This window comes from Populus alba, chromosome 16, assembly GCF_005239225.2.
Source record: "Populus alba chromosome 16, ASM523922v2, whole genome shotgun sequence".
NCBI classification, from domain to species: Eukaryota; Viridiplantae; Streptophyta; class Magnoliopsida; order Malpighiales; family Salicaceae; genus Populus; species Populus alba.
Genome location: NC_133299.1, coordinates 1,705,719 through 1,730,990, shown reverse-complemented (window position 1 = coordinate 1,730,990; position 25,272 = coordinate 1,705,719). Strand labels below are relative to the sequence as shown.

At 37.6% G+C, this 25,272-nt stretch overlaps 4 protein-coding genes and 1 pseudogene across 4 annotated transcripts; all 5 read right to left on the bottom strand.

Annotated features, from left to right (window-relative positions):
* Positions 1–689: 689 nt before the first annotated feature.
* LOC118033196 (uncharacterized) lies at positions 690–3,965 on the bottom strand (annotated as a pseudogene).
* On the bottom strand, positions 3,965–5,858 carry LOC118033121 (7-deoxyloganetin glucosyltransferase-like). Its single transcript, XM_035037978.2, has 2 exons — positions 5,251–5,858; positions 3,965–4,984 (listed from the first exon to the last, which is right to left on the bottom strand). Exons 1-2 carry the CDS (start codon positions 5,750–5,752, stop codon positions 4,047–4,049), a joined length of 1,440 nt encoding a protein of 479 aa, XP_034893869.1. The 5' UTR covers positions 5,753–5,858; the 3' UTR covers positions 3,965–4,046.
* Positions 5,859–8,109: 2,251 nt separating this feature from the next.
* LOC118033195 (7-deoxyloganetin glucosyltransferase-like) lies at positions 8,110–8,966 on the bottom strand. The gene has a single exon (XM_035038089.2). It carries the CDS (start codon positions 8,869–8,871, stop codon positions 8,110–8,112), a length of 762 nt encoding a protein of 253 aa, XP_034893980.2. The 5' UTR covers positions 8,872–8,966.
* An 8,636-nt stretch (positions 8,967–17,602) lies between these two features.
* On the bottom strand, positions 17,603–19,514 carry LOC118033122 (7-deoxyloganetin glucosyltransferase-like). Its single transcript, XM_035037979.2, has 2 exons — positions 18,889–19,514; positions 17,603–18,622 (listed from the first exon to the last, which is right to left on the bottom strand). The coding sequence occupies exons 1-2, from the start codon at positions 19,388–19,390 to the stop codon at positions 17,685–17,687; spliced, it is 1,440 nt and encodes a 479-aa protein (XP_034893870.1). The 5' UTR covers positions 19,391–19,514; the 3' UTR covers positions 17,603–17,684.
* A 1,298-nt stretch (positions 19,515–20,812) lies between these two features.
* Positions 20,813–23,603, bottom strand: LOC118033129 ((R)-mandelonitrile beta-glucosyltransferase-like). The gene is made up of 2 exons (XM_035037988.2): positions 23,067–23,603; positions 20,813–21,914 (listed from the first exon to the last, which is right to left on the bottom strand). The coding sequence occupies exons 1-2, from the start codon at positions 23,572–23,574 to the stop codon at positions 20,986–20,988; spliced, it is 1,437 nt and encodes a 478-aa protein (XP_034893879.1). The 5' UTR covers positions 23,575–23,603; the 3' UTR covers positions 20,813–20,985.
* Between the last annotated feature and the right edge of the window lie 1,669 nt (positions 23,604–25,272).

Here is a 25,272-nt window from a genome sequence, read left to right as displayed (position 1 = left end):
ATGTTCATGTGGGTTGGTAGGTACAATAGAAATATAACTATTAATGATAGAAATTAATGTTTATCCTGTAAAAAGTTGTGCGAGAGAGACAAAAAAAATTATGTTGCGCATTAAAAATTGTCAATTCAAGTAAAAATAAATATGAGAAAAAAAGATAGAAAAAAAAATATATAAAAAGAGAAAAAAATATATACCAATCACTGGACCAAACTTGAGCTGGTCATTGGACCAAAAAATAAAAAAGTGTTTCAATGTTTTAAAGGAACTGCTTTTGGTATATTCCATATACTTGACTAGTCCCATGTTCCTAACAGTACATTAGTTTTTATAATTGTAAACCTATAAATCTATAATTTTGTGATCAAGTAGGAAAATGATAATTAATCTCTTAAACACCGTTCCAAAATTTGAGATTACAAATTAGGAAAAACTTGGCACCAAAAAGAAAAAGAAAAGTGTTTCTATTTGTCACAATTTGACACATCGCTCATATTAATCTTCAGCCTGTATATTATTTTCAAGAAACAGATTTCAATTTGCTGGATTCTATATTCTATATGCAGCTTTTACATGAAGGAACAATGTAGCAGACTAACATGAGGATTAACTTAACTGATTAGGTTTTAAGTTTGCTTCTTAATGATTACGAGTTTAAATTTTTTCAGGACTACTGAAAGTTTACATGGTCGTTAACATCAGAATCCATGGAATTGATCGAGGTGTGTACAAGCTAATCTGGACACCCACATTAATAATAATATAAAAAAAAAACAATATAGCAGACCACAAAATACGAAGGCGGGTAATCATCATGCAAAATGCTTCTCCACCGCTGCTTATCATGTTGAAAGCTTTTCCGCCTCAGCTGATTTCTTTCTCATTGTCCAGAATGCAGCAAAGTATCGGTTCTGCGAAAAATCAAAGTCAAATATGTTTGCAAATACCACGCCAGCATGAGCTGAAGGTAAACTCTGCAACTACAAAAGTCAGATCTGATTAGCAAAAGGGAATTTGGTGGCCTTCATTGGCCTAAAAGAAAGAGAAGGGATCTAGCATGTTGGGGACTCATGACATAGCTAGGTAAGCACATTTGGTGAGCGAGTTTGTTAAGCCACAACAGAAGCTTCTTAGTCCTTGGATCACTTCTATAAATACTGCACAGATGATTTTTTGAGGACCATCCCCACTTTTTAAATTTATAAAGCAGGCAGAGAAAACATTTAACAGAGAATTTCCAACATGGGTCTGCGAATCTTACTTGCATCATTGATCGAGGATTTGTAGCGTAGGTTGTCTCAATTGTCTTTTCCTTCTGCAGCCCATAATTAATAGAACAGTACATTTTTAAATTACTGGGAGATGCAGTCAGCAAATTAAGAAAAGCATTCGGTCATGCAAGATAACCAAATATATACGGAGTTGAGATTATTACCTCAACTTCAAACCCATAATTAAACGCAACACACCTTATATCTTCCAAGCTCAGTTCAATGGACATCTCCTAAAGGAAAAGGGGTTAATGCATTAGAAAGAAACCAGCATCAAAACATCACCATATATATGTATATATATGAACATTGTGGAAAAATGAAGCTTACATCTTCTTGTCCATACATGTCTGCAAAATGATACAGGAGTGGTCCCAGATTTATCCAAACCTGTCATCACCTAAGTGAGCTAATTCCACGCAGAAAAATAACAGAAAATGTACAGTGTTTCAAACAGCTTCAAGGAACTCACCCCCCCATCTTTCAAAATCCTTGATATGATTTCAATGTATTCAACAATATTGTGTGCCGTGTCAATAAAAAATCAAGTTACAACTGCATCCCAAACTCCTGCATATCATACAAATACTCTCCATAAGAATTACCTTCAAAGCAAGTACACTGCTAGAATAATTTGTGCCTATGATACCATGTCTAGTTTTCTGCAAATTAAAGTACTATTACATAAATAAAAGTTTATTAGCAAGGAATAAACTTAATCAAAATATCTGCCCATTTCAGTGGCCAAAGTTCCAGCAATTATTTGCACCATGAACAATTAAAAGGAATTAAATTCTCCTACCTACTTGACTTGGATCACTATAGACTTCAACAAAGTCACCACCACACATGGAGAATCCTTCAGGAATCCCTGCACTGCTTGTTATAAAAGTCAATATGGATTTAAAATGACAAGCAGATAGTTATTGTTAAAATTTTTTTGCAAAGTTTTTGAAGGTGAAAAAAATACTAGGTGCAGCATGAATACCTTGCTGGATGAATATCTGGAAATGAAACAGGACGGAGTTGGTCACTGTCTGAAAGTGAATTGCAATTGCTATGGATCCAAGGATATATAGTCCATTCCCCTGCATTCTGGGTCCTAATACAATCAAACTAACCATTACTAAAGAAAGGGAGAGAGTGATATTCATTCATTCAAAGATTAATTACTGCCAAGAGCATACACACAGTAAGATTGGCAAGAAATTATTAGAAGTCCTTACTGATTAAGAATAAAACTTGAGCATATCATCATGTAGTATGAAAATTCATTTCCCTGGCTCACGAAACCTGCATTATCATATGATAAGTGTTGGGCTCCATATAAAGTAGCCAAAATAGAATTTGTAATAACTTCACATCTTTAATACATACCCAAACATGAAATCTCCAAGGCCAGATGCCCAAGACCGCACCAGGAACTAAACATGTAGGGGGCCTGTGCAATGAATTTATGGTTATATAGTAAATAAAACATTATTCCATGACAGATTATACATCATTCTGCATATCACAATCACTAAGCACAAAATTGCATTCCTAAAATGGTAAACACATAAGGAAATTATGTACCTTTTGTTGCAACGACTAGGGAATAAAGAATTGAGCTCCTCAAGAATAGGCTTGTAGCACTGATCACGTTCTTTCTGTCCCTGCATCAGTGTAGGAACAGTGGGAACACATAAACCTTGGCCTCAGAAATCGCAGATGATGAGTTAGAAACAGGAATGCAATGACGCATCATTACCTCTGCTGCCCAGTCTCTTACTATGTTTCTTACTATACAACGGACCTATGAAAATGGAAAAACAATGGCAGCATTAGTAATCACACATTCCACAAAGAACACCAATTGTATCCAGTGTTGTCAAAGGCGAAAAGTGTTAAAAGACACCAAGCCTGTAAAATGCCCGAAGCGCTAGGCGCTCCTAAATGAACAAAGAATCTATATATATATATATATATATAATCAGAAAATCAAAAGAAAATATAAAATATCATAACATAGTCATATAAAATTATATTTTTCACCCTTAAAAAAAAAAATTTATAGCAAGTAGGTGAACAGATTAAAAAGAAAAATTTAAATATCAGTTAAAAAAATGAACAAATAGAACAATTAAAAAAAAATCCAACAGAAAAAGAAGAAATTCAAGCAGGCACTAGCCTTAACGCCTTGCACCCACTGACAAGGTGCTCGCCTAGGTGGTACTTCATTGAAATCCAACACCCGAGTCTAATAAAAGTGTTGGGGCCTCACCTCTCCTTGTTTGGAGTGCCTAGGTGAGCACCTCGGCACCTTTTTCTCATATCACACACTCCACTGTACTTTGTTTTGTGTCCCCCACTTGTTGCAAATAAAAACGATCTTTATTCCTTTTCCTTTAGTTGACCGGTGGATATCGTTTTATATCACGGTGACGGTCTTTACACCTAAATAAAAAATTAAAAAAATTTCAAATTTTTTTTAAAACCCTTTAAAAACCCAAAAACAAATATATTACTCGTAACCTTCTGCAAAATTCAAGAATGGTAGGTGTTGAAAAATCTCAGTCAACAAGCATGCCTGAATATTTAGTTGGAGGCTTCTGAGAAACTCAAAGAATAGGAGGCGGTGATAAATTAATTTCTGGATTGATCTTTAACAGGGACTGTTCAATGGACAAACATACGGACGATCGAGACAAACACCATTAGTGCAAACACTAGCTTTGTTCAATTCGCAAGCAATAAAATCCCATCACAGAAGTATTTTCTCTTTTGAATGATCATAGGTTACAAAGTGATGTTTGGTTGTAACATTTCATTGATGAACCTGTCTAAATTAATGGATGTTGAACCATTAGGGACAGTAGCCTCTTCCGCCACCTTCCTCCAGTGTTTGGCCTTTTCCCTCATTTTCTTACACTCTTCTCCTCCCATCAAGTTCCTGATTAGCTTCTCCACTTCTTCCCTCCTGACATTGTTATCAATCTCCAAGCCAACTCCCCATTCAATGCAAGCATAGCTACAATTTATTGGTTGATCAGCGAATAAAGGCCAACATATCACTGGCACTCCAGCACACAAGCTTTCAATAATCGAATTCCAACCAGTATGAGTTAGAAATCCCCCAACTGATGGGTGGTTCAGAACTTCCTCTTGTGGACACCAACCAGTCACGAAACCACGATTCTGAGTATCCACTTGAAACTCAGATGGCAAAATCGCCGACTCACCGGTAACCAAATCCGGCCTTATAATCCACAAGAACGAGATCTCGCTATTAGCTAGTCCCATGGCAAACTCAACCAGCTGCTCCGCTGTCATCACTGCTATGCTTCCAAAGTTCACATAGACAACTGACTTGGGCTCCTTGGTATCTAGCCACTGAAGGCATTCACTATCTTCTTTCCATAGATTGTATCCAACAGAGCTCAAACCATCTTGTTGGATTTGATTGAGAAGCAACTGAAGTGGACCGATGGAATACACACGAGGAAATATAGTGGAAAGGCCATCCAAAACATCTTGCTCCAATGCATCAAAAGTATGAATAGCAATTGCATGAGCCTTAACAGAAGCCTCAGCAGCTCGCATTACAAAGTTGAACAAAAAGTCATCTGGATCTATTGTTCGAGTATACGGAAAATCTTTAAGTTGGAGCGGTTTCATACCAGGGATTCCTTCTATAATTGTAGTTTCAAGATAACCATTTGTTAGATAACTTTCATCTGTAAAAACACAGCGCGTTAAAGTTAGATCATGCTGAACAATCAGTGGATAGAATCATCAGACAATCATAGTTGTGTTCAAACAAGAATTTTCTTGATTATAACTAATAAGCAGGCAATCTAAATCAATAAAAATGCCTCATGATCTTACAAAAACTTTCTTGAAAAGTTTTGAGCGCACAATTGGCCTGATCTTAATTTACCTAATCCAAGAATCAAGACTAGAGCAACCACATGCCCTGTGACCTCTACGACAAGATCAGTACCTTTTAGTGGAAGGAAGCCCTTCTCCCTGAGGTCATGAAGCTGCTTGAATCCCATATATCCACATGCAGACATGGTGACAAGCATCACAATTGGGAGTCCAAGTTCTTCAGCAGCTGTGATGGTGAATCGCAGGAAAACATCAGAAACTAGGCAAGTAATCGGAGGATTGTCAAGTTTGGCTAGAAGAACCTTCAAGGGAGCTAACATATTATTTTCAACAGCCATGGCAAGAGGAATAGGTTGCTGGGAAGCATCTATATGTGAAGGAGGCAGGCCATCAGGGATGGTTTCAAACCGGAAGTGGGGCAAGCCATCAAGGGCATCTGGGCCCCTTGATCTCAAGAAACGTTGATGATTGAATTCTGTGTTGACAAATGTTATGTGAAAGCCTTTAGAGTGTAAGAGTTTTGCCAATTTAAGCATGGTTTTTATATGGCTTTGAAATGGATACGGGATCAAAACCATGTGAGGCATATAATTAACTTCTGGTTTGGATCCCATCTCTCACAACTCTCTCTGTGCTTGCTTCGTTTCTTCAGAAGACTGCAGAACATGCAGTATACTATTGGATGTGGAATCTCTGCTGATATATCTCATTGATGAATATCTTTTAGGGTGTTTGTCTCTTTATAAGTATGAGATATGTGGCTTGGTTTAGTTCTCTATTAGGGGGGTGGCGGCGTGTCACGATCGATGATAAGAAATGTGCGGGAGGGGCACAAGAAAGCTACTACTCAGAAATGTGCTAAACAAATGGCAGAATGATTGATGCCTTTTTGTCGTCACTGATGTAGATTGAGCATTCACATTGATCAGTTATTCAAAAAAAAAAAAAAAAAAAACAGAAAAGAAAAAGAAAATAAAAGAAAGAACATGACTGATGAGTTTTGCCTATTACATGTAGTATTATTATATTAATCCAACTAATTTTATAAAAAAAAATTTAGTGATATAATTATAAAATTTTTATTGCATGAAAAAATTATTTCTATAATATTTCTTATCAATATTCTCTTAAATACTAGATATTTATTAGAGCAATAAAGATTGATATATATTATACCCTATTATACATGGTAATATTTTTTTTTTATAGGTATTTAATAGTTATTACTATATTGATGGAGGTAGTATTGATCTTTTTATACTTTTTTATGTAAAATTGTTACCATATGAAATAATTATATTGTCTTTAAAATTGATTTTTAAAGTTAATGTCCAGTGACATTTCTGTATTTTTATTTTTTTTCCAGCTTAATAAAATGATATAAATACCCCTAAAGTAGAAATTTTCTTTAATTTATGTTAAGAGGCATTTTTTTGTATTTTCATTCAATTGTTTTTTTACTATTAGGTTTGATAGATAAGCACTATTGTAATTTTATTTCCGATAAAAACAAGCCATAGATGAACTAGAAAAATCACTCTGGAAATGAAACACAAAATAAAAACAATTAATATTATTTAAAAGAGGCCCTCAGAGCAAAATAAAAGAGAGAAAGTTTTGTCTATTTTTTCAGTTTTCAGTTTTTTAACTGATCACATCACTTTATTTCTTTTCAATTGTATTCTTTAAAGTTATATTTTCATGACAACCATAGTCATCAAACTTGGCCTTAGGGTTCGTTTGGCTAAGGGGCTGGATCCCGGATTGACTCAGGTTAACTCATAACAATTAAAAAAAAAAAAAAAATATTTGAGGTTTTAATATTTCATATGAAAAAAATTAAGAAACAATCCATTTAGATATATGTTATACATGCTGTAAATAATTAAATTTAAAAGATTATTTTAAAAGGTTTTGTTATCCCACACTAGAAAGATATTATCTTATTCTTTTAATTTGAAGTATTTAAACCAAAAATATTTTTTTTATTCTTAAATTAAAAAAACATTTATTTTTTTTATGAACATAAAGTATATATACTAAAGGGCTTCAAATCCCACATTGAAAAAATAAAACATTCGTTTAGTATTTATATAGTGAACTTTAAAATGAGTCAATAACCAATTGAAAAATATGTAAAAAAAAAAAAAAGGTTCTCTAGCTAGGACAAAAAATACAATTGAAAAAAATCAGGTCTCTCTCAGGTTTTGCCCTGTCACTTGAGTTCTGGGTTGACTTGATGGGTCGATTGGTTTTCTTATAGGCTAATTGCAAGTCTTGATTTTGAATGAAATAGACTTGACTAAGATCTCGGGTTAACTCGCCAGGTCAGGCTGGACATGATAACTATAATGACATGGTTGCTAGATCCAAGGTAATGGGTCTGGCAATCACCTTGGATTTGACGGCCATGCCAAACCCAATTGCACACTTGGATCTGACAGCCGAGCGAGACCTAATAGCCTGGGGTGTGACGCACCAGACCCAATAGCTTTAAGTTTGGTGGCCATGCCTTGACCTAACACGTACCAATAATTTTTTAAATAAAAAATAAAAAAGACAATGCCCCTGTCATTGATAATCGCCCCCCTTTATCAATTCTAATGGCATCGATATTATCTCTATAAACCTTAAAGGAATCCACAACAGTAATCTTCAATACCATTATCTCTCATTGAAACTTACAAACTACAACTATAACTTTTGAAAAGCTCGGCTCCTTCCTCTGTAATTGGCTAGGGACTATTTAAATTCATAGATGGAAACCATCCATGCCTTGCAGAAACTATCATCATTGATAATACCATTGAAATTAGTCTATCTTACACCATGTGGGTACGTAAAATAATATCAACTACTTACGCGCACACTAATTGTCTTCCTCTCCACTAAGGTTTTGTCTTTAATGATTGGTTATACCATGTTTCAGCCACTCTAGCATCGATACTAGCCTTTTTCTTTATAACACGCATCACATTTTCTCACCCTTTTCCCCTTCCATCAGCTGCTTCACCAGCATCTCCACTTCTTCCCTCTTGACGTTATTATCAATCTGCATTCTAACTCCCCATTCATTGCAGCTATATCTACAGTTCATTGCTTGATCAGCGAAGAAGGGCCAACACGCCATTGGAACACCGGCACACAAGCTCCCAATGGTTGAACCCCAGCCACTATGAGTTAGAAACCCTCCAACTGCTGGATGGTTAAGCACTTCCTCTTGTGGACACCAACTTGTAATAAAGCCACGCTTTTCAGTTTCCTTTGCAAATTCAGCTGGTAAAACAGCCGATTCACCGATGACCAAATCTGGCCTTATAATCCACAAGAATGGGATATTACTGTTAACTAATCCCATTGCAAACTCCACCAGTCGATCAGCTGCCATCACTGTTATGCTTCCAAAATTCACGTACACCACTGATTTGGGTTCCTTTGTCTCCAGCCATTGGGGACACTCATGGTCTTCTTTCCATAGACTGTAACCAATAGACTTCAAGCCATTTTCTTCGAATTGATTTAGGAGTAACTGCAGTGGTCCAATGGAATAAACTCGAGGGAAAATAGTGGAAAGGCCATCTAAAACTTCTGGTTCCAAGGCGTCAAAAGTATGAAAAGCAATTGCACGAGCTTTAACAGAAGTCTCAGCAGCTCCAATGACAAAGTTAAAGACAGCCTCATCTGGATCTGTTGTTTGAATAAATGAAAAATCTTTAAGACGAACGTCTTTCATACCAGGAGCCCAGTCTACTTTTGTCTCAAGATTGCCGTTGCTTAGATTGCTCAAATCTGCAAAACACAATCTTATTAGACCAAGCTCAAAATGAAAATTTATTGCACATAATCATAATCATCCGAACCCTAACGTGTTGACACCTGGCATTTGGACGGACGCGTCCACACCCAACCCTACGTTGGGTCTGGACGCGACCATGGCCACCTCCATGTTAGGCATGGACGCATCCATGACCATGGTGCTTGGACAGACGCGTCCACACCAAATTGCCCCTCTTGCTACACCGTGGCTCTGCCATTATTTCGCCCTGAGAACATGAATTTGCTTTAATCCCATTATGGCTTAAGCAGACATTGTACAAATTAGATAAAAAAAAATGATGTTTTAATTTTTGTTTTCCCAGTTATTTTTGTATTTCTCTCTTAATTAGGTTTCAATATTTTCTTTGGTTTAAGTTTCATTATTTACATTTAGAATTTTATCAAATCATAGTTTTTTTTTGTTCTCTCTAGACTTAGAGGGATAATGATGTAGAACAAGTAGCGGAAGCAAATATGCTCAAGAGGGATCACCCGAAATTCAAAGGCAACTGAATTTCGGCAGCCGGGGCGTCGAAGTCAGACTGCTGCAAAACTCACCGAGTCAATGCATTTCGCCGTTTGGGGAGGAAGTCAGAGGCGTAGCCCCTGATGTCCACCGCAAAACTCACCGAGTCAATGCGTTTCGCCATTTGCGGAGGAAGTTAGAGGCGTAGCCCTTGATGTCCACCAGTTTTTGGCCAAATTCCATCGTTTCGGACTAGGAAATCAAGAGTTATGGCTAAAACAAAACTTTCCTAAAAATGGAAAAAATGACGATTTCAGGGCTGAAATGATGGAATTTGGCCAAAAACTGGTGGACATCAGGGGCTACGCCGCTGACTTCCTCTGCAAACGGCGAAACGCATTGACTCAGTGAGTTTCGCGGTGGACATCAGGGGCTACGCCCTGACTTCCTCCGCAAATAGCGAAACGCATTGACTTGGTGAGTTTTGCAGCATTCCGACTTCGACGCCCCGGCTGCCGAAAATCAGTTGCCTTTGAATTTTGGGTGATCCCTCTTGAGCATGTATGCTTCCGCTACTTGTTCTACATCAGACTCCTCCACTTGAAAAGAACTCGACCTCGAGTTAGGTTCCGGATCGGGATCAGGATACAAGTGTTCCTCTGCATAATACTAAAACAAATCTGCAACGTTGAAAGTCTTGGAAATGCCCATGGTTTCGGGAAGATCAATCACACAGGCATTATCGTTGATCTTCTTCAAAACCTGATACAGACTATATTTTTTGGGCTTCAGCTTGTTGTAAGTGCCTACGAGAAACCTTTCTTTGCGCAAGAAAACCATAACAGAATCTCCCTTTTCAAACATTTGGCGATGTCGATGCTTATCCGCCGCAGCCTTGTACTTTGCATTTGTTGCTTCCAACCTCTGCCTCACTTCCTCCTGCACGGTCTGGCCTTGTGTCGCCATGTTCTCAGCGGCCATACTAAATCCTGGGCCTCCCTTGGGTAGGCGAACTAAGTTCACTGTATGTCTCGGTGGTGTCACATATATCATAGCAAAAGGAGTCTTCCCCGTTGCGCTATGAATAGCACTATTGTAAGCAAACTCAGCCTGTGGCAACATATGATCCCACTGTTTTGGTTTATCCCCACAAATGCTACGAACCAGATTTCCCAAAGTTCTGTTTGTCCCCTCTGTCTGCCCATCATTTTATGGGTGTGCGGTTGTGCTTCAGTTCAGCGAAGTCTTAAACATCTTCCATAAAGTTACCCAAAAATGGCTAAGGAATTTCATGTCGCGATCAGAAGTAATTGACTACGGCACTTCATGAAGTCGGACCACCTCCCTGAAAAATAACCGGGCTACATGCGAAGCATCTGGGGTGTTTCAGCAAGGGATGAAGTGAGCCATCTTTGAAAACCTGTCAACCACCACAAAAACAAAATCCACCCCTCGCTGGGTGTGAGGCAACCCTAGCACAAAATCCATAGACAAATCCTCCCAAATATTGTTAGGAATAGGTAAAGGTGTATAGAGACCAGTATTTTGCGACTGACCTTTAGATACCTGACATATATAGCACCTCTGTATAAAATTGCCGACGTCTCTCTTCAGTTGCGGCAAAAAATATCGTTCCTCTAAGCTAGCCACTGTTTTTTCCCTGCATAAGTGTCCACTCAATCCACCCCTATAAAGGTCACGGATCAAGTTCTCTCGCAGCGACATCTGGGGTATACAGAAACGATTTCTGCGAAATAGAAAACCTTCGCTCTCATGAAAATCGCTGACGGGGTGTTTCTTAATGCACTTCGCCCAGATTTCTTTGAAATCTTCATCCTCCTGATACAACTCCTTTAGGCACTCAAACCCCACTATCTCATGAGCCAATGTCACCAGCAGATTGGCACGACGGCTCAGCGCATCGACAACCCGATTCAAAGCACCAGACTTGTGTTGAATAACAAAAGGGAACTTTTGAAGTAAAGTTGCCCATCTGACATGCATGTTATCCAAGTGCTTCTGGCTATTAATAAATTTCAGAGCTTGGTGATCAGTGTACAAAACAAACTCCCGCTGCACTAGATAGTGTTCCCAATGCTTCAAAGCTCGGACCACCGCGTAAAACTCTTGGTTATACATACTCCACTTCTGACGAGCCTCACTCAACTTCTCACTGAACAAGGCTACTGGTCGTTTCTCCTGGGATAGCACAGCCCCAATTCTCACGCCACTCGCATCACATTCAACTTCGAAAATCTTCTCAAAACTGGGTAGGGCCAATACTGGCGCGGTGCATAGCTTCTCCTTTATCAACGCAAAGCTTGTTTCTGCCTCTTCCCCCCACTGAAATTTGCCTTTCTTCATGCACTCGGTTATCGGTGTCATGACAGTACTGAAATTCAGAATAAATTGGTGGTAGAAAGTGGCTAATTCATGGAAGCTCCGAACTTCACCCACGGTCTTCGGTGCAGGCCATTCTCTAATTGCTCGGACCTTCTCTTCATCCACATGAATCCCCTCTGAACTTACCACATAACCCAGAAACAACAAGCTATCCATCATAAAGCTGCACTTTTTCATATTAAGGAATAGCTGGTTCTCTTGTAGCATTGCTAACACATACCGTAACTGCTCCACATGCTCATTTGCGGTCTTACTATAGATAAGGATATCGTCGAAATAAACGACAACAAATTTCCCCATAAAAGGCCTCAATACCTGATTCATCACGCGCATAAAAGTGTTGGGCACGTTTGGTAACCCAAATGGCATAACCAACCACTCATATAACCCATCTTTGCTTTTGAATGTTGTCTTCCACTCGTCCCCTGGTTTGACCCAAATCTGGTGATATCCACTGCGAAGATCAATTTTTGAGAATAACTCCGAACCCTCAAGCTGATCTGATCCAACATGTCATCTAGGCGGGGAATTGGAAAGCGATACTTGACGGTTATCTTGTTGATAGCTCGACTGTCCACACACATACGCCAACTCCCATCTTTCTTTGGCGTTAACAACGCAGGAACCGCGCACGGACTCATGCTTTCACGAATAAAACCCTTCTGCAACAACTCTTCAATTTTCTCCCTCAAGACCTCGTTCTCTTTCGGACTTATCTGATAATGAGGCAGATTTGGCAAGCTGGCCCCTGGTATGAGGTCTATATGGTGCTGGACATCCCTCAAAGGCGGCAGATTATTCGGCAACTCTTCCGAAGTGATATCCCTGAACTGATCTATCAATGGTTTCAGCCTGTTAGGGACTGTCATTGAAGCCTCAACTTCCCCTTCCACCACGAGGGCCTTCACTACTAGCGTATAGAACTCTAGCGCACCCTTGATGTCTGCTACAAACTCTGTATCCAAACTGGACACTGTAAAAAACGACTGCTTCTCCACTTCAGAAGCCTTACTGAACAATGCCTTCCTTTTGTAAGGAGCCATAGCAATTTTATGTGACCTCCACGTGAACAAATAAGTATTATCCCGACCCTTGTAGGTAATATCAACATCATACTACCACGGCCGACCCAACACCACATGACTAGCATCCATATCAATCACATCGCAAACTACTTCATCTTTATATATTTTTCCAATGGAAATAAGAACGCGAAATATTTCAGTTACCTTCATCGTGGGTCCTTTCTTGATCTAGCTGATAGTGTATGGAGTCAGGTGCTTCTCGATTGGTAGCTTTAGGTGTTCAACTAGGCCCCTTGTAACGAAGTTCTCGCAACTCTCGCTATCCAAAATTAAGTTGCACACCTTCTGGCTCATGGTGCACTATGAGCAGAAGATATTATTCCGCTGTCCTGCGTCCTCTTGCCTTGGAGTGTATAATATTCACTGCACTACACAGTTGACTCGTTCTCCATCCTCCTCAGTGAACTTTACCCCCTCATAACAGTCATCCTCCCCTACATCATCTCCAGTAGTCTCTGGATCCCCTTCTTCCCCTTCGATCCAGTTGACAGGTCTGTGACGATCTAGGCAACTGTTAGAGAGATGCCCAAGTTTCTGACAGCGATAACAGACTCCAGGTGCAGGTCTGGCGTAAGGGTTGGGATTCAAGTTCGTGTTCGTGTTCTGATTTGGATTTCTGGGTATATTCCTGTTGCCTTGGGTTGCTTGGCTGTTGCTGCTACCTCCTTCTTTGTTCTGATTTAACACGCTTGCTTGGCTGCTGTTGCCACCCTTGTCTCTAGTATTAAACGAAGACTCTGGATTGTTTCGACGAAACCCTGAGATTCCTCCTCTTCGCTCCATCAGTTCAGCCTTCAATGCCAGATTATGAGCTTCCTCCACATTCCAAACCACCTGTAACCCAATCTTATCTCGCAATGATGATTTCAATCCATTCATATACCTGGCTACGCGCTGCCCCTCTATCTCATTAAGATTGTTTCGCTCCAAGAGTCTAGAGAACTCCGCAGTATAATCAAACACAGATCTGGATCCTTGTGAGCAGTCTTGAAGTAATTGAAACAGATATTGTTCATAATTTGGTGGCAGAAACGTCCCTATCATCAGTTGCTTCATCCTACACCAAGTCCTTACAAGCGCCTTTCCTTTTCGCTGTCAATTCTTCTGTAATTGATCCCACCATACTGCAGCCCCTCCCTTCAATCAGAAGGCTACAAACCTCACCATCTTTTCTTCTAGTATCTCCATCATCTCAAAGAATCGCTCCACTTCGGTAACCCAATCAAGAAGATCTTCAATTCGCAGATTCCCATTGAAACTGGGCAGATCTGCTTTCAGGCGATAATCATCTTGCTCCCTCGGACGTCTCGCAGGTGGAGGTAAACCGTATCCTATGTCATCTTCTTCATCTGAATCATCCTCACTATCAGGTTGGATGCGAGGTGCTCGATTGCGTCTTCTATAAACAGGTTGGCCTTTGGCAATTCCTTCGGCGCGAGCCTTGTTAACTGGTGGCCTGTTATTGGCGTTGAGGTTAATCACGACAGCAAGCATCTCGCTAATCTGCGCTACTTGTTGCCGCGTCTCCTCCACTGCCGCCCACAAGGCCTCTACTCCATGGTCTCCGCCAATAGAGTTTTCGTCTCCTGCTTCATTATTCGCCATTGAGTTCGGCAAATCCGTGCTCTAATACCAATTGACACAACAGAAAACAATAAATGAATACGACCAACGTCAATATTCCATAAATGATTTACAACGAGAGAAACTCTTAGAAAACTAAAGGTTTTTTTATTCAATAATCAATAGGTACCCCCGGCTAGAGGATTTACAATGGTATTTAAAGCAAAACCCTAACCTAACCCATGACGGATAAGGAAACGACACAAAACATTAAATTTACCATAAATGGCAAATTTGAGATAAATGCAGAATATGAAAGGCCTATAAATCCTAAGCAAGTAGGAATTGACAAAAGTCAATTCGGACTCGAAAATCAAGAGTTATGGCTAAAACAAAACTTTCCAAAAATGGCAAAAATGACAATTTCGGGGCCGAAACGATGGAATTTGGCCAAAAACTAGTGGACATCAGGGGCTACGCCTTTGACTTCCTTCGCAAACGGCAAAACGCATTGACTCGGTGAGTTTCGCAGTGGACATCAAGGGCTACGCCTCTGACTTCCTCCTCAAACGGCGAAACGCATTAACTCGGTGAGTTTCACGGCATTCCGACTTTGACGCCCTGGCTGCCGAAATCAGTTGCTTTTGAATATCGGGTGATCCCTCTTGAGCATTGATTAGTATTTAAAAGTGCATATTTATCAAGGTTTTATATCATCATTTTGCACTTAAATTATCAATAACTCCTTAACTAAAGCATGTTTTATAATAACAAGTCTAATACTATAAAATGCCATAATATATGGTAAATGTTCATCTTAAATGCAGGTCTATCACATAAATCAAAGGATTGATTGATGAATTTAACTACTGAAATTTGTGAAGATAAAGAGAGGGTTTAACTTAGAAAAGAGATGTTGGTGTAGTCCAAACTGGAACACTGTTCGGTAATTGAGTCATATCTCGAATTCTAGATGTCCAAATGACCTCAAATTTTTTACACAGATTCAGTAAGACATAGGTCTACAACTTTCATGTTTTCATCAAGATTTAAGAAGGCCATTTTCAAGTTCAAATTATAGCAACAATGGAGAAGTCCGAATCTGTCCTGCAGCCCGAACACTGTTCAGTGTTTGGCCCATATCTGGAGTTCTAGAAGCCCAAATGACTTCTATTTTTTTTCTGGAAAGCTGAGTCAATTTCCTACAACTTTCATGTTTTCCAGTGGACTTAGTTCGGATGGTAGCATTTTGTTTTTATTCAGATAAGAAGATAAGGATTTGCACCAAGTCAAAAGTTGGCCACCCACTCAACAATTAGTCATCAAATCAATAATTCTGAATTTTGGCCTATAAAAGGAGGCATTTGCCATGTATTTAGGGCTTGGTTGTTCAGATCAAGCTCATGCTCTTTATTTCTCTCTTTATATTTTTTTTGTAATTTTTAAGTTTTGCTTTCATTAATATCTTGTTTATCCTTTTCATTTCCTTTCCTTTACTTAGTTAACTTGTATTTTCTTTATGTTCTTATTTTGTTTATTTATGTTTCTCTTCTTCATTATGTTTAGCTAAGTTTCTTATGTCAAGGTGAAAAGGTTACACTAATGGTGTAAGAATAAATATAGTGTAAACTCAACATGGATCTTAATGTTTAATATTAACATGTCTTATCTTTTTATCTTACTAATTCTTAATACCTTGCTTGTTAAATGGTTAATCTAGATTTGTGTTGTATAATACTTGGTACAACAAATGCTTGACACTCTCATAGCCCAACCGTATGGTATTACCTACACCTAGGCTATGAAAGGAACTTGATTTGTTGTCAACATCAGTTAACATAATGAATTTATGGCAATATTTAAAAGTTTAGTGTTATGTAAATAAGATAATTAATATGATCATGTTAATAATTTATAATGAGTTATTAATGAGAAATCATCCGATTGGAACCTCCTTTGTGTGTGGTTTTCAGTTAAATAATAAGAGTTTATACTATACTTGTTTGAAATACCATTGGTGGATCCTCTAACCTTGACATTTGTTTTTATCATTGTTTAATCCTTACATTAATCTTTCATGTCAAAGTTCTCATTAATTTCTTCATCTTCTCCTTTTATTACTACTACTACGTACTACTACTACTACTGTTATTATTATTATTAATATTATTACTATTAATATTATTACTAGCTATTATTATTATTATTATTATTTATATTCTGTTTATATTATATAATATATCTCTTTGATCTTTTCATAAACTCAGAATATAGGCTGGAAACCTGTGACCCGATCTTTTAGATCATTCTCAAGTATAACAACGCCACGTATTATTATTATTATTATTACAATTATTGTTATTATTGTTGTTGTTGTTGTTGTTGTTGTATTATTGTTATTTATAATTTGTACAATTAACTTCTCTGTGGTTCCATCCCGGTTTTGCCGGATTATTTATTACTTCGACACTTCTGCACTTGAGAGAAGACATCAATCTTTTGGTCGTATCAAACATGTATGCTTCCGCTACTTGTTCTACATCAGATAATTTATTACGATGTATCAAGATATGGCACTCAAAACACAATGCTTGGATTACACAACACTTGACCTTGAAACAAATCTTAGGTTTAGCACGAACCCCACCTAGGTAGGGCAAAACTCGAATCCAAACATTGGACGAGGACAACAATTAATTGTCGTAATATAAGCCATTAGTAATATTACTCGCACTCTTTCTCATATCACACACTCCACTGTACTTTGTTTTGTGTCCCCCACTTGTTGCAAATAAAAACTATCTTTATTCCTTTTCCTTTAGTTGACCGGTGGATATCGTTTTATATCACGGTGACGGTCTTTACACCTAAATAAAAAATTAAAAAAATTTCAATTTTTTTTTAAAACCCTTTAAAAACCCAAAAACAAATATATTACTCGTAACCTTCTGCAAAATTCAAGAATGGTAGGTGTTGAAAAATCTCAGTCAACAAGCATGCCTGAATATTTAGTTGGAGGCTTCTGAGAAACTCAAAGAATAGGAGGCGGTGATAAATTAATTTCTGGATTGATCTTTAACAGGGACTGTTCAATTAATGGACAAACATATGGACGATTGAGACAAACACCATTAATGCAAACACTAGCTTTCTTCAATTCGCAAGCAATAAAATCCCATCACAGAAGTATTTTCTCTTTTGAATGATCATAGGTTACAAAGTGATGTTTGATTGTAACATTTCATTGATGAACTTGTCTAAATTAATGGATGATGAACCATTAGGGACAGTAGCCTCTTCCGCCACCTTCCTCCAGTGTTTGGCCTTTTCCCTCATTTTCTTACACTCTTCTCCTCCCATCAAGTTCCTGATAAGCGTCTCCACTTCGTCCCTCCTGACATTGTTATCAATCTCCATGCCAACTCCCCATTCAATGCAAGCATAGCTACAATTTATTGGTTGATCAGCGAATAAAGGCCAACATATCACTGGCACTCCAGCACACAAGCTTTCAATAATCGAATTCCAACCAGTATGAGTTAGAAATCCCCCAACTGATGGGTGGTTCAGAACTTCCTCTTGTGGACACCAACTAGTCACGAAACCACGATTCTGAGTTTCCACTTGAAACTCAGATGGCAAAATCGCCGACTCACCGGTAACCAAATCCGGCCTTATAATCCACAAGAACGAGATCTCGCTATTAGCTAGTCCCATGGCAAACTCAACCAGCTGCTCCGCTGTCATCACTGCTATGCTTCCAAAGTTCACATAGACAACTGACCTGGGCTCCTTGGTATCTAGCCACTGAAGGCATTCGCTATCTTCTTTCCATAGATTGTATCCAACAGAGCTCAAACCATCTTGTTGGATTTGATTGAGAAGCAACTGAAGTGGACCGATGGAATACACACGAGGAAATATAGTGGAAAGGCCATCCAAAACATCTTGCTCCAATGCATCAAAAGTATGAATAGCAATTGCATGAGCCTTAACAGAAGCCTCAGCAGCTCGCATTACAAAGTTGAATGGAAAGTCATCTGGATCTATTGTTCGAGTATACGGAAAATCTTTAAGTTGGAGCGGTTTCATACCAGGGATTCCTTCTATAATTGTAGTTTCAAGATAACCATTTGTTAGATAACTTTCATCTGTAAAAACACAGCGCGTTAAAGTCAGATCATGCTGACCAATCAGTGGATAGAATCATCAGACAATCATAGTTGTGTTCAAACAAGAATTTTCTTGATTATAACTAATAAGCAGGCAATCTAAATCAATAAAAATGCCTCATGATCTTACAAAAACTTTCTTGAAAAGTTTTGAGCGCACAATTGGCCTGATCTTAATTTACCTAATCCAAGAATCAAGACTAGACCAACCACATGCCCTGTGACCTCTACGACAAGATCAGTACCTTTTAGTGGAAGGAAGCCCTTCTCCCTGAGGTCATGAAGCTGCTTGAATCCCATATATCCACATGCAGACATGGTGACAAGCATCACAATTGGGAGTCCAAGTTCTTCAGCAGCTGTGATGGTGAATCGCAGGAAAACATCAGAAACTAGGCAAGTAATCGGAGGATTGTCAAGTTTGGCTAGAAGAACCTTTAAGGGAGCTAACATATTATTTTCAACAGCCATGGCAAGAGGAATAGTTTCCTGGGAAGCATCTATATGTGAAGGAGGCAGGCCATCAGGGATGGTTTCAAACCGGAAGTGGGGCAAGCCATCAAGGGCATCTGGGCCCCTTGATTTCAAGAAACGTTGGTGATTGAATTCTGTGTTGACAAATGTTATGTGAAAGCCTTTGGAGTGTAAGAGTTTTGCCAATTTAAGCATGGTTTTTATATGGCTTTGAAATGGATACGGGATCAAAACCATGTGAGGCATATAATTAGCTTCTGGTTTGGATCCCATCTCTCACAACTCTCTCTATGCTTGCTTCGTTTCTTCAGAAGTTATATTATTGGATGTGAAATCCCTGCTGATATATCTCATCGATGAATATCTTTTAGGGTGTTTGTCTCTTTATAAGTAAAAGATATGTGGCTTGGTTTAGTTCTCTATGTCGCCATCTTATAGAAAACTTGGCCAAGTGCTTGTGTTACGGGTGACCGGATCTTGTACGGGTTTAATTATTTTATTTTTCGTGGTGATTTAGTTTTAAATAAATCAATAGCTTCTATAATTCGATTACAAATTCAACGCCCATTTACATTATTGGTTTTTTGAATTAATTTGTCCGCCCAAGTCAGATTTAACAATTATACACACATTAGTTGTCAACAGACAATCAAGCTTTTCATAATTACCTTACTTGGATTCAAACTTCTTCCACTGCATGGCTTTTCCCCTCATTTTCTTACCCTCTTCTCTTCCATTAACATCTTGACATTGAAATCATTTTTAATCTCCACACCAACTCCCCACTCACTGCCAGCATATATAGTTACTGTTTATTGCCTGATCAGAAAATGAAAGTCCTACAAATCATAGGAACTCCTGCACACAAGCTTTCAACAGTTGATTCTCGTTAGAGTCTCTCCAGCCTCTAAGATTTTTTTCAGTATAAAGAGTTTAGAGATTGTTTAGATATAAAGTAATATTCTAATTTTTTTAAAAAATTAAATCGGGAGAAAAAAACAAACTAGCAAGTTAATGCTATGGGCCAGCAATGGACAGAAGTGTGTGAATTTGTTTTTTAAAAGAAGTCGATATATTAAAAAAGGTAACTAAAAACAAAATACAAGAAAGGATGTGAGTTTATAGCTGAAAGATTTGATCGACAACTTGTTCTCCTTACTAGTGATGGGGAAAGGGAGAGATGGATAGCTAGAAACATCAAGGAATCTCAATTCTAGAGGGAATATGGACGTCCTTCATCAAATTAAATTGCCATCTAACCTCAAAATATATCAATACAGTATATTGTAGGGGGATGGATGTTAATTAAATCCTTTGCATATTTTATTTTTATATGTTGAACTTTTTTTTAATTAAATATTAATGAGGTTCTAAAAATCCAAGTAATTTGTTAATTTCTTGATTTTGATAATCTGATTTATTCTTCTAAAATATATTTTAAAACAAATTTAATTTCAATTAATGTATGGATTAATTAATCCTAAATAATTTCTAACTACTAAACCTAACAAAGAAAAATAAATAAATTCAATGGTATGCAAATCATTATTTAAGATATAAGTTTTTAAGATGGCAGTCAACAATCCATACACATAAGTTTTTCATGCTTTTCAGAGTCTCCCACGTGATTAATAGATGCGAATCGGTGCCTTGGTTGGAGAAACTACATGATCATTGATCTTATCACATCAACAATCCATATATGGTAGCTTTGAAATATAGAATGCCAAAAGTGGGCCTACACCATGTTCGAAAATGGAGCATTTATTTATTATGATATTTAAATTCCAATAAAAGGCAACGGATAGGGAAGGGCCACGAAATTTGATCTTATCATGAATTTTTTTTAATTCTAGTGTGACAACGATCTAATTGTTTGAAGAGATTATTTCATGGATGAACTTGTCCAAATTAATGGATGATGTACCCTTTGGCCCACCAGCTTCTTCAGCCAACCTTTTCCACTCCATAGCCTTTCCCCTCATTTTCTCACCCTTTTCCCCTTCCATCAGCTGCTTCACCAGCATCTCCACTTCTTCCCTCTTGACGTTATTATCAATCTCCATTCCAACTCCCCATTCATTGCAGCTATATCTACAGTTCATTGCTTGATCAGCGAAGAAGGGCCAACACGCCATTGGAACACCAGCACACAAGCTCTCAATGGTTGAACCCCAGCCACTATGAGTTAGAAACCCTCCAACTGCTGGATGGTTAAGTACTTCCTCTTGTGGACACCAACTTGTAATAAAGCCACGCTTTTCAGTTTCCTCTGCAAATTCAGCTGGTAAAACAGCCGATTCACCGATGACCAAATCTGGCCTTATAATCCACAAGAATGGGATATTACTATTAACCAATCCCATTGCAAACTCCACCAGTTGATCAGCTGTCATCACTGTTATGCTTCCAAAATTCACGTACACCACTGATTTGGGTTCCTTTGTTTCCAGCCATTGGAGACACTCGTGGTCTTCTTTCCATAGACTGTAACCAATAGACTTCAAGCCATTTTCTTCGAATTGATTTAGGAGTAACTGGAGCGGACCAATGGAATAAACTCGAGGGAAAATAGTGGAAAGGCCATCTAAAACTTCTGGTTCCAAGGCGTCAAAAGTATGAAAAGCAATTGCACGAGCTTTAACAGAAGTCTCAGCAGCTCCGATGACAAAGTTAAAGACAACCTCATCTGGATCTGTTGTTTGAATAAATGGAAAATCTTTAAGACGAGCGTCTTTCATACCAGGAGCCCAGTCTACTTTTGTCTCAAGATAGCCGTTGCTTAGATTGCTCAAATCTGCAAAGCACAAACTTATTAGACCAAGCTCAATATGAAAATTTATAGCACATACTCATTGATCTTGCCTGTGTGATTTGTGCCCGTTTGGCACTGCAGTTGAACCTGCTTTTTAGAAAATTTCAAATTTTTTTACTAAAATTAAGTGTGATTTGTATCTTTTGGATCGTTTTGATATGCTAATATCAAAAATAATTTTTAAAAAAATAAAAAACATTATTGACATGCTTTTCGGAACGAAAAGCTATTTGAAAAGCAACCGCTATCACACTTCCAAACACCCTTTTAAACCTGGTAACTTTTGTCGGAACGCGGGCATACTAAATTAATTAAATTGTAATATTGTTTTAATAATAATAAAGTGTATTAGCAAAAAAAGAAATCATTTAAAAGATAATTTCTAAAAAGTTAAAATATTATTTACAATAAAATAAAATGGATGCGATGTAAATAAATAAATAAATAAAAATATAAAAAGAAATAATAATCAAATTAGTGATTTGTGTCTGTACACATTTAAATACTATTTACACTATAAATAAAATCATTATCAGTATAACTAAAATTAAATTAATTATACTTTAGCTAAATTGATAGTCTATGCAAGATCAAAGAGAAACTGATATTCCAATCCAGGAAAAACCAAATTATTTTTTATGAGCCAAATACTCCATATTACCCTCCTGAATCCGAAATATATATTCCACTAAAAAAGACTACTACTACTAATAATAAAAAATCTAGAGTACAGGGAATGCACAGGATACTCCCACAATCATAAAATTTATGATTTCTAGGATTATCTGATTTAATGATTGTCAGATTTTTAGAGAAGTGATTTGGAAAAAGGATATATTATATAAAATTTACATGGTTCTATGGCATGTTATTTGAATTATGCCGTCGAACGTACAGTATATATAACTTAATATAATATGTTATATTATAAATACAAGAAATTGTTGTCGTGATAATGTTTTATAATCATTTCTCCATCAACTTGCAAGGGAGAATCTGGATGTTTGAAAATTTAGAAATGAATAAAGCTGCAAAATACTAAAGAAGTTGTATAATGGTGTAATAAAGCCACTTTGCATGGAAGTTCACTTGTAATTGATGACAACTTAAATAACAAACAAGCATGTGAATTACCTTTGATAGGGGTGAAGCCTCTCTCTCTGAGAGCATGGAGCTGTTTAAATCCCATATAGCCACATGCACTCATAGTGGCATACATCACAACTGGAAGACCAACTTCTTCCCCAGCTTTGATGGAGATTGGAGCGAAGGGGTCAGAAACAATGCAGGTAACCGGAGGGTTGTTCTCCGATACGGTATTTCTGAGTTCTAAAAGAAGATCTTTAAAGGCTGCTAAGAAATACTTGTTCATGGCATCACAAAGAGAAGGTATGTCTTGGGTGGCATCAATATCTGAAGGAGGGAGACCATCAGGAATGGTTCTAAAATGGAAGCCAGGCAAGTCATCAAGGGCATGAGGTCCTCTTGACCTAAGGAAACGTTTGTGATTGAATTCTGTGTTGACGAACATGATGTGAAGACCTTTGTAGTGAAGAAGCTTTGCAAGTTTAAGCATAGTCTTTACATGACCTTGGAGTGGACTTGGGATCATAACAACATGAGGCTTGGAAATGGATCCCATATCTCTCTCCTTCTCTCTTACTAGGTAGCTAGCTTGCTTGCTTCTCTCTGTTCAGTCTCAACGATTCTTTTCCTGTCATTTATAGCCAGAAATGCTTGTTTTTCTATTTCCAAATTTGTATCTTCCTTTAACTTTTTATTTTTATTTTATTAATGTCATGTTTGCCAAGTCATTGTAGTTGTACCACAAATCTTTTTATGCTTTTTTTTTTATTTGTCTAGAAACAAGAGAAGCTAGCATGTTGGTTATTTGATTGAAGAGTAACTAGTAAGGGCTAATAGCATAAACACGATAAAATATAGAAGAAAGGCCATCCGAAACATATGGCTATAACGTTTTGAATGCATGAATAATAAGTGCTTTCTCAGCACCTTCCATGGAGAAGTTTAGTCCAAATTCATCAGGATCTCTTCTTCGAGAAAATGGAAAATCCTAGAGACAAGCTTCTCAATCTTTTCCCTTTTGACATGGAGAAGTTTAGTCCAAATTCATCAATCTCCATGCCAACTCCCCATTCAGTGCAGAATGGCTAACAGCTCTCAATAGTTGAACCCAACCGCAACGAGTTAGAAACCCTCCAACTGATGGATGGTTGAGTACTTCTTCATGTGGACACCAGCTTGCAATAAGGCCACGTTACTGAATTTCTACTGCAAACTCAGGTGGCAAAATCTTCGAATTGCCAATTACAAGATCCGGCCTTATAATCCACAATAATGGGATCTTGGTCACATTGCAAACTTGAATAGCTGTTCTGCTGTCATCACGGTCATGCTTCCGGAACCCACATAGATCACTGAGCTTGGTTCTTTGGTATCCAATCGATGGAGACATTTGATGGAACTAATTTTTGAAGTTTTCATTTAAAATTAACCTTATAAAACTATTATATTAATATTTTAATATAAAAAAATACTTTAAAAAACAAAATAAAATTAAGAGAGCAAATTGTCCCTCTTGCTACACCGTGGCTCCGCCACTGTTTCGCCCTGAGAACATGAATTTGCTTTAATCCCATTATGGCTTAAGCAGACATTGTACAAATTAGATAAAAAAAAAAATGATGTTTTAATTTTTGTTTTCCCAGTTATTTTTGTATTTCTCTCTTAATTAGGTTTCAATATTTTCTTTGGTTTAAAGTTTCATTATTCACATTTAGAATTTTATCAAATCATGGTTTTTTTTGTTCTCTCTAGACTTGGAGCGATAATTTAATACGATGTGTCAAGATATGGCACTCAAAACACAATGCTTGGATTACACAACACTTGACCTTGAAACAAATCTTAGGTTCAGCACAAACCCCACCTAGGTAGGGCAAAACTCGAATCCAAACATTGGACGAGGACACCAATTAATTGTCGTAATATAAGCCATTAGGACACCAGCTGACGTGTATATAAGCCATACACTATAGACATTCTTTTTAGTAATATTACTCGCACTCTTTCTCATATCACACACTCCACTGTACTTTGTTTTATGTCCCCCACTTGTTGCAAATAAAAACTATCTTTATTCCTTTTCCTTTAGTTGACCGGTGGATATCGTTTTATATCACGGTGACGGTCTTTATACCTAAATAAAAAATTAAAAAAATTTCAATTTTTTTTAAAACCCTTTAAAAACCCAAAAACAAATATATTACTCGTAACCTTCTGCAAAATTCAAGAATGGTAGGTGTTGAAAAATCTCAGT

Excerpts from the sequence above, each read along its gene's own strand:
- LOC118033121 (XM_035037978.2), bottom strand. The coding sequence starts at position 5,752 with ATGGGATCCAAACCAGAAGTTAATTATATGCCTCACATGGTTTTGATC. Across the intron at positions 4,985-5,250 it reads GGGCTTCCTTCCACTAAAAG|ATGAAAGTTATCTAACAAAT; the intron begins GTACTGATCTTG and ends GTGTTTTTACAG.
- LOC118033195 (XM_035038089.2), bottom strand. The coding sequence starts at position 8,871 with ATGAAAGACGTTCGTCTTAAAGATTTTTCATTTATTCAAACAACAGAT.
- LOC118033122 (XM_035037979.2), bottom strand. The coding sequence starts at position 19,390 with ATGGGATCCAAACCAGAAGCTAATTATATGCCTCACATGGTTTTGATC. Across the intron at positions 18,623-18,888 it reads GGGCTTCCTTCCACTAAAAG|ATGAAAGTTATCTAACAAAT; the intron begins GTACTGATCTTG and ends GTGTTTTTACAG.
- LOC118033129 (XM_035037988.2), bottom strand. The coding sequence starts at position 23,574 with ATGGGATCCATTTCCAAGCCTCATGTTGTTATGATCCCAAGTCCACTC. Across the intron at positions 21,915-23,066 it reads AGGCTTCACCCCTATCAAAG|ATTTGAGCAATCTAAGCAAC; the intron begins GTAATTCACATG and ends TGTGCTTTGCAG.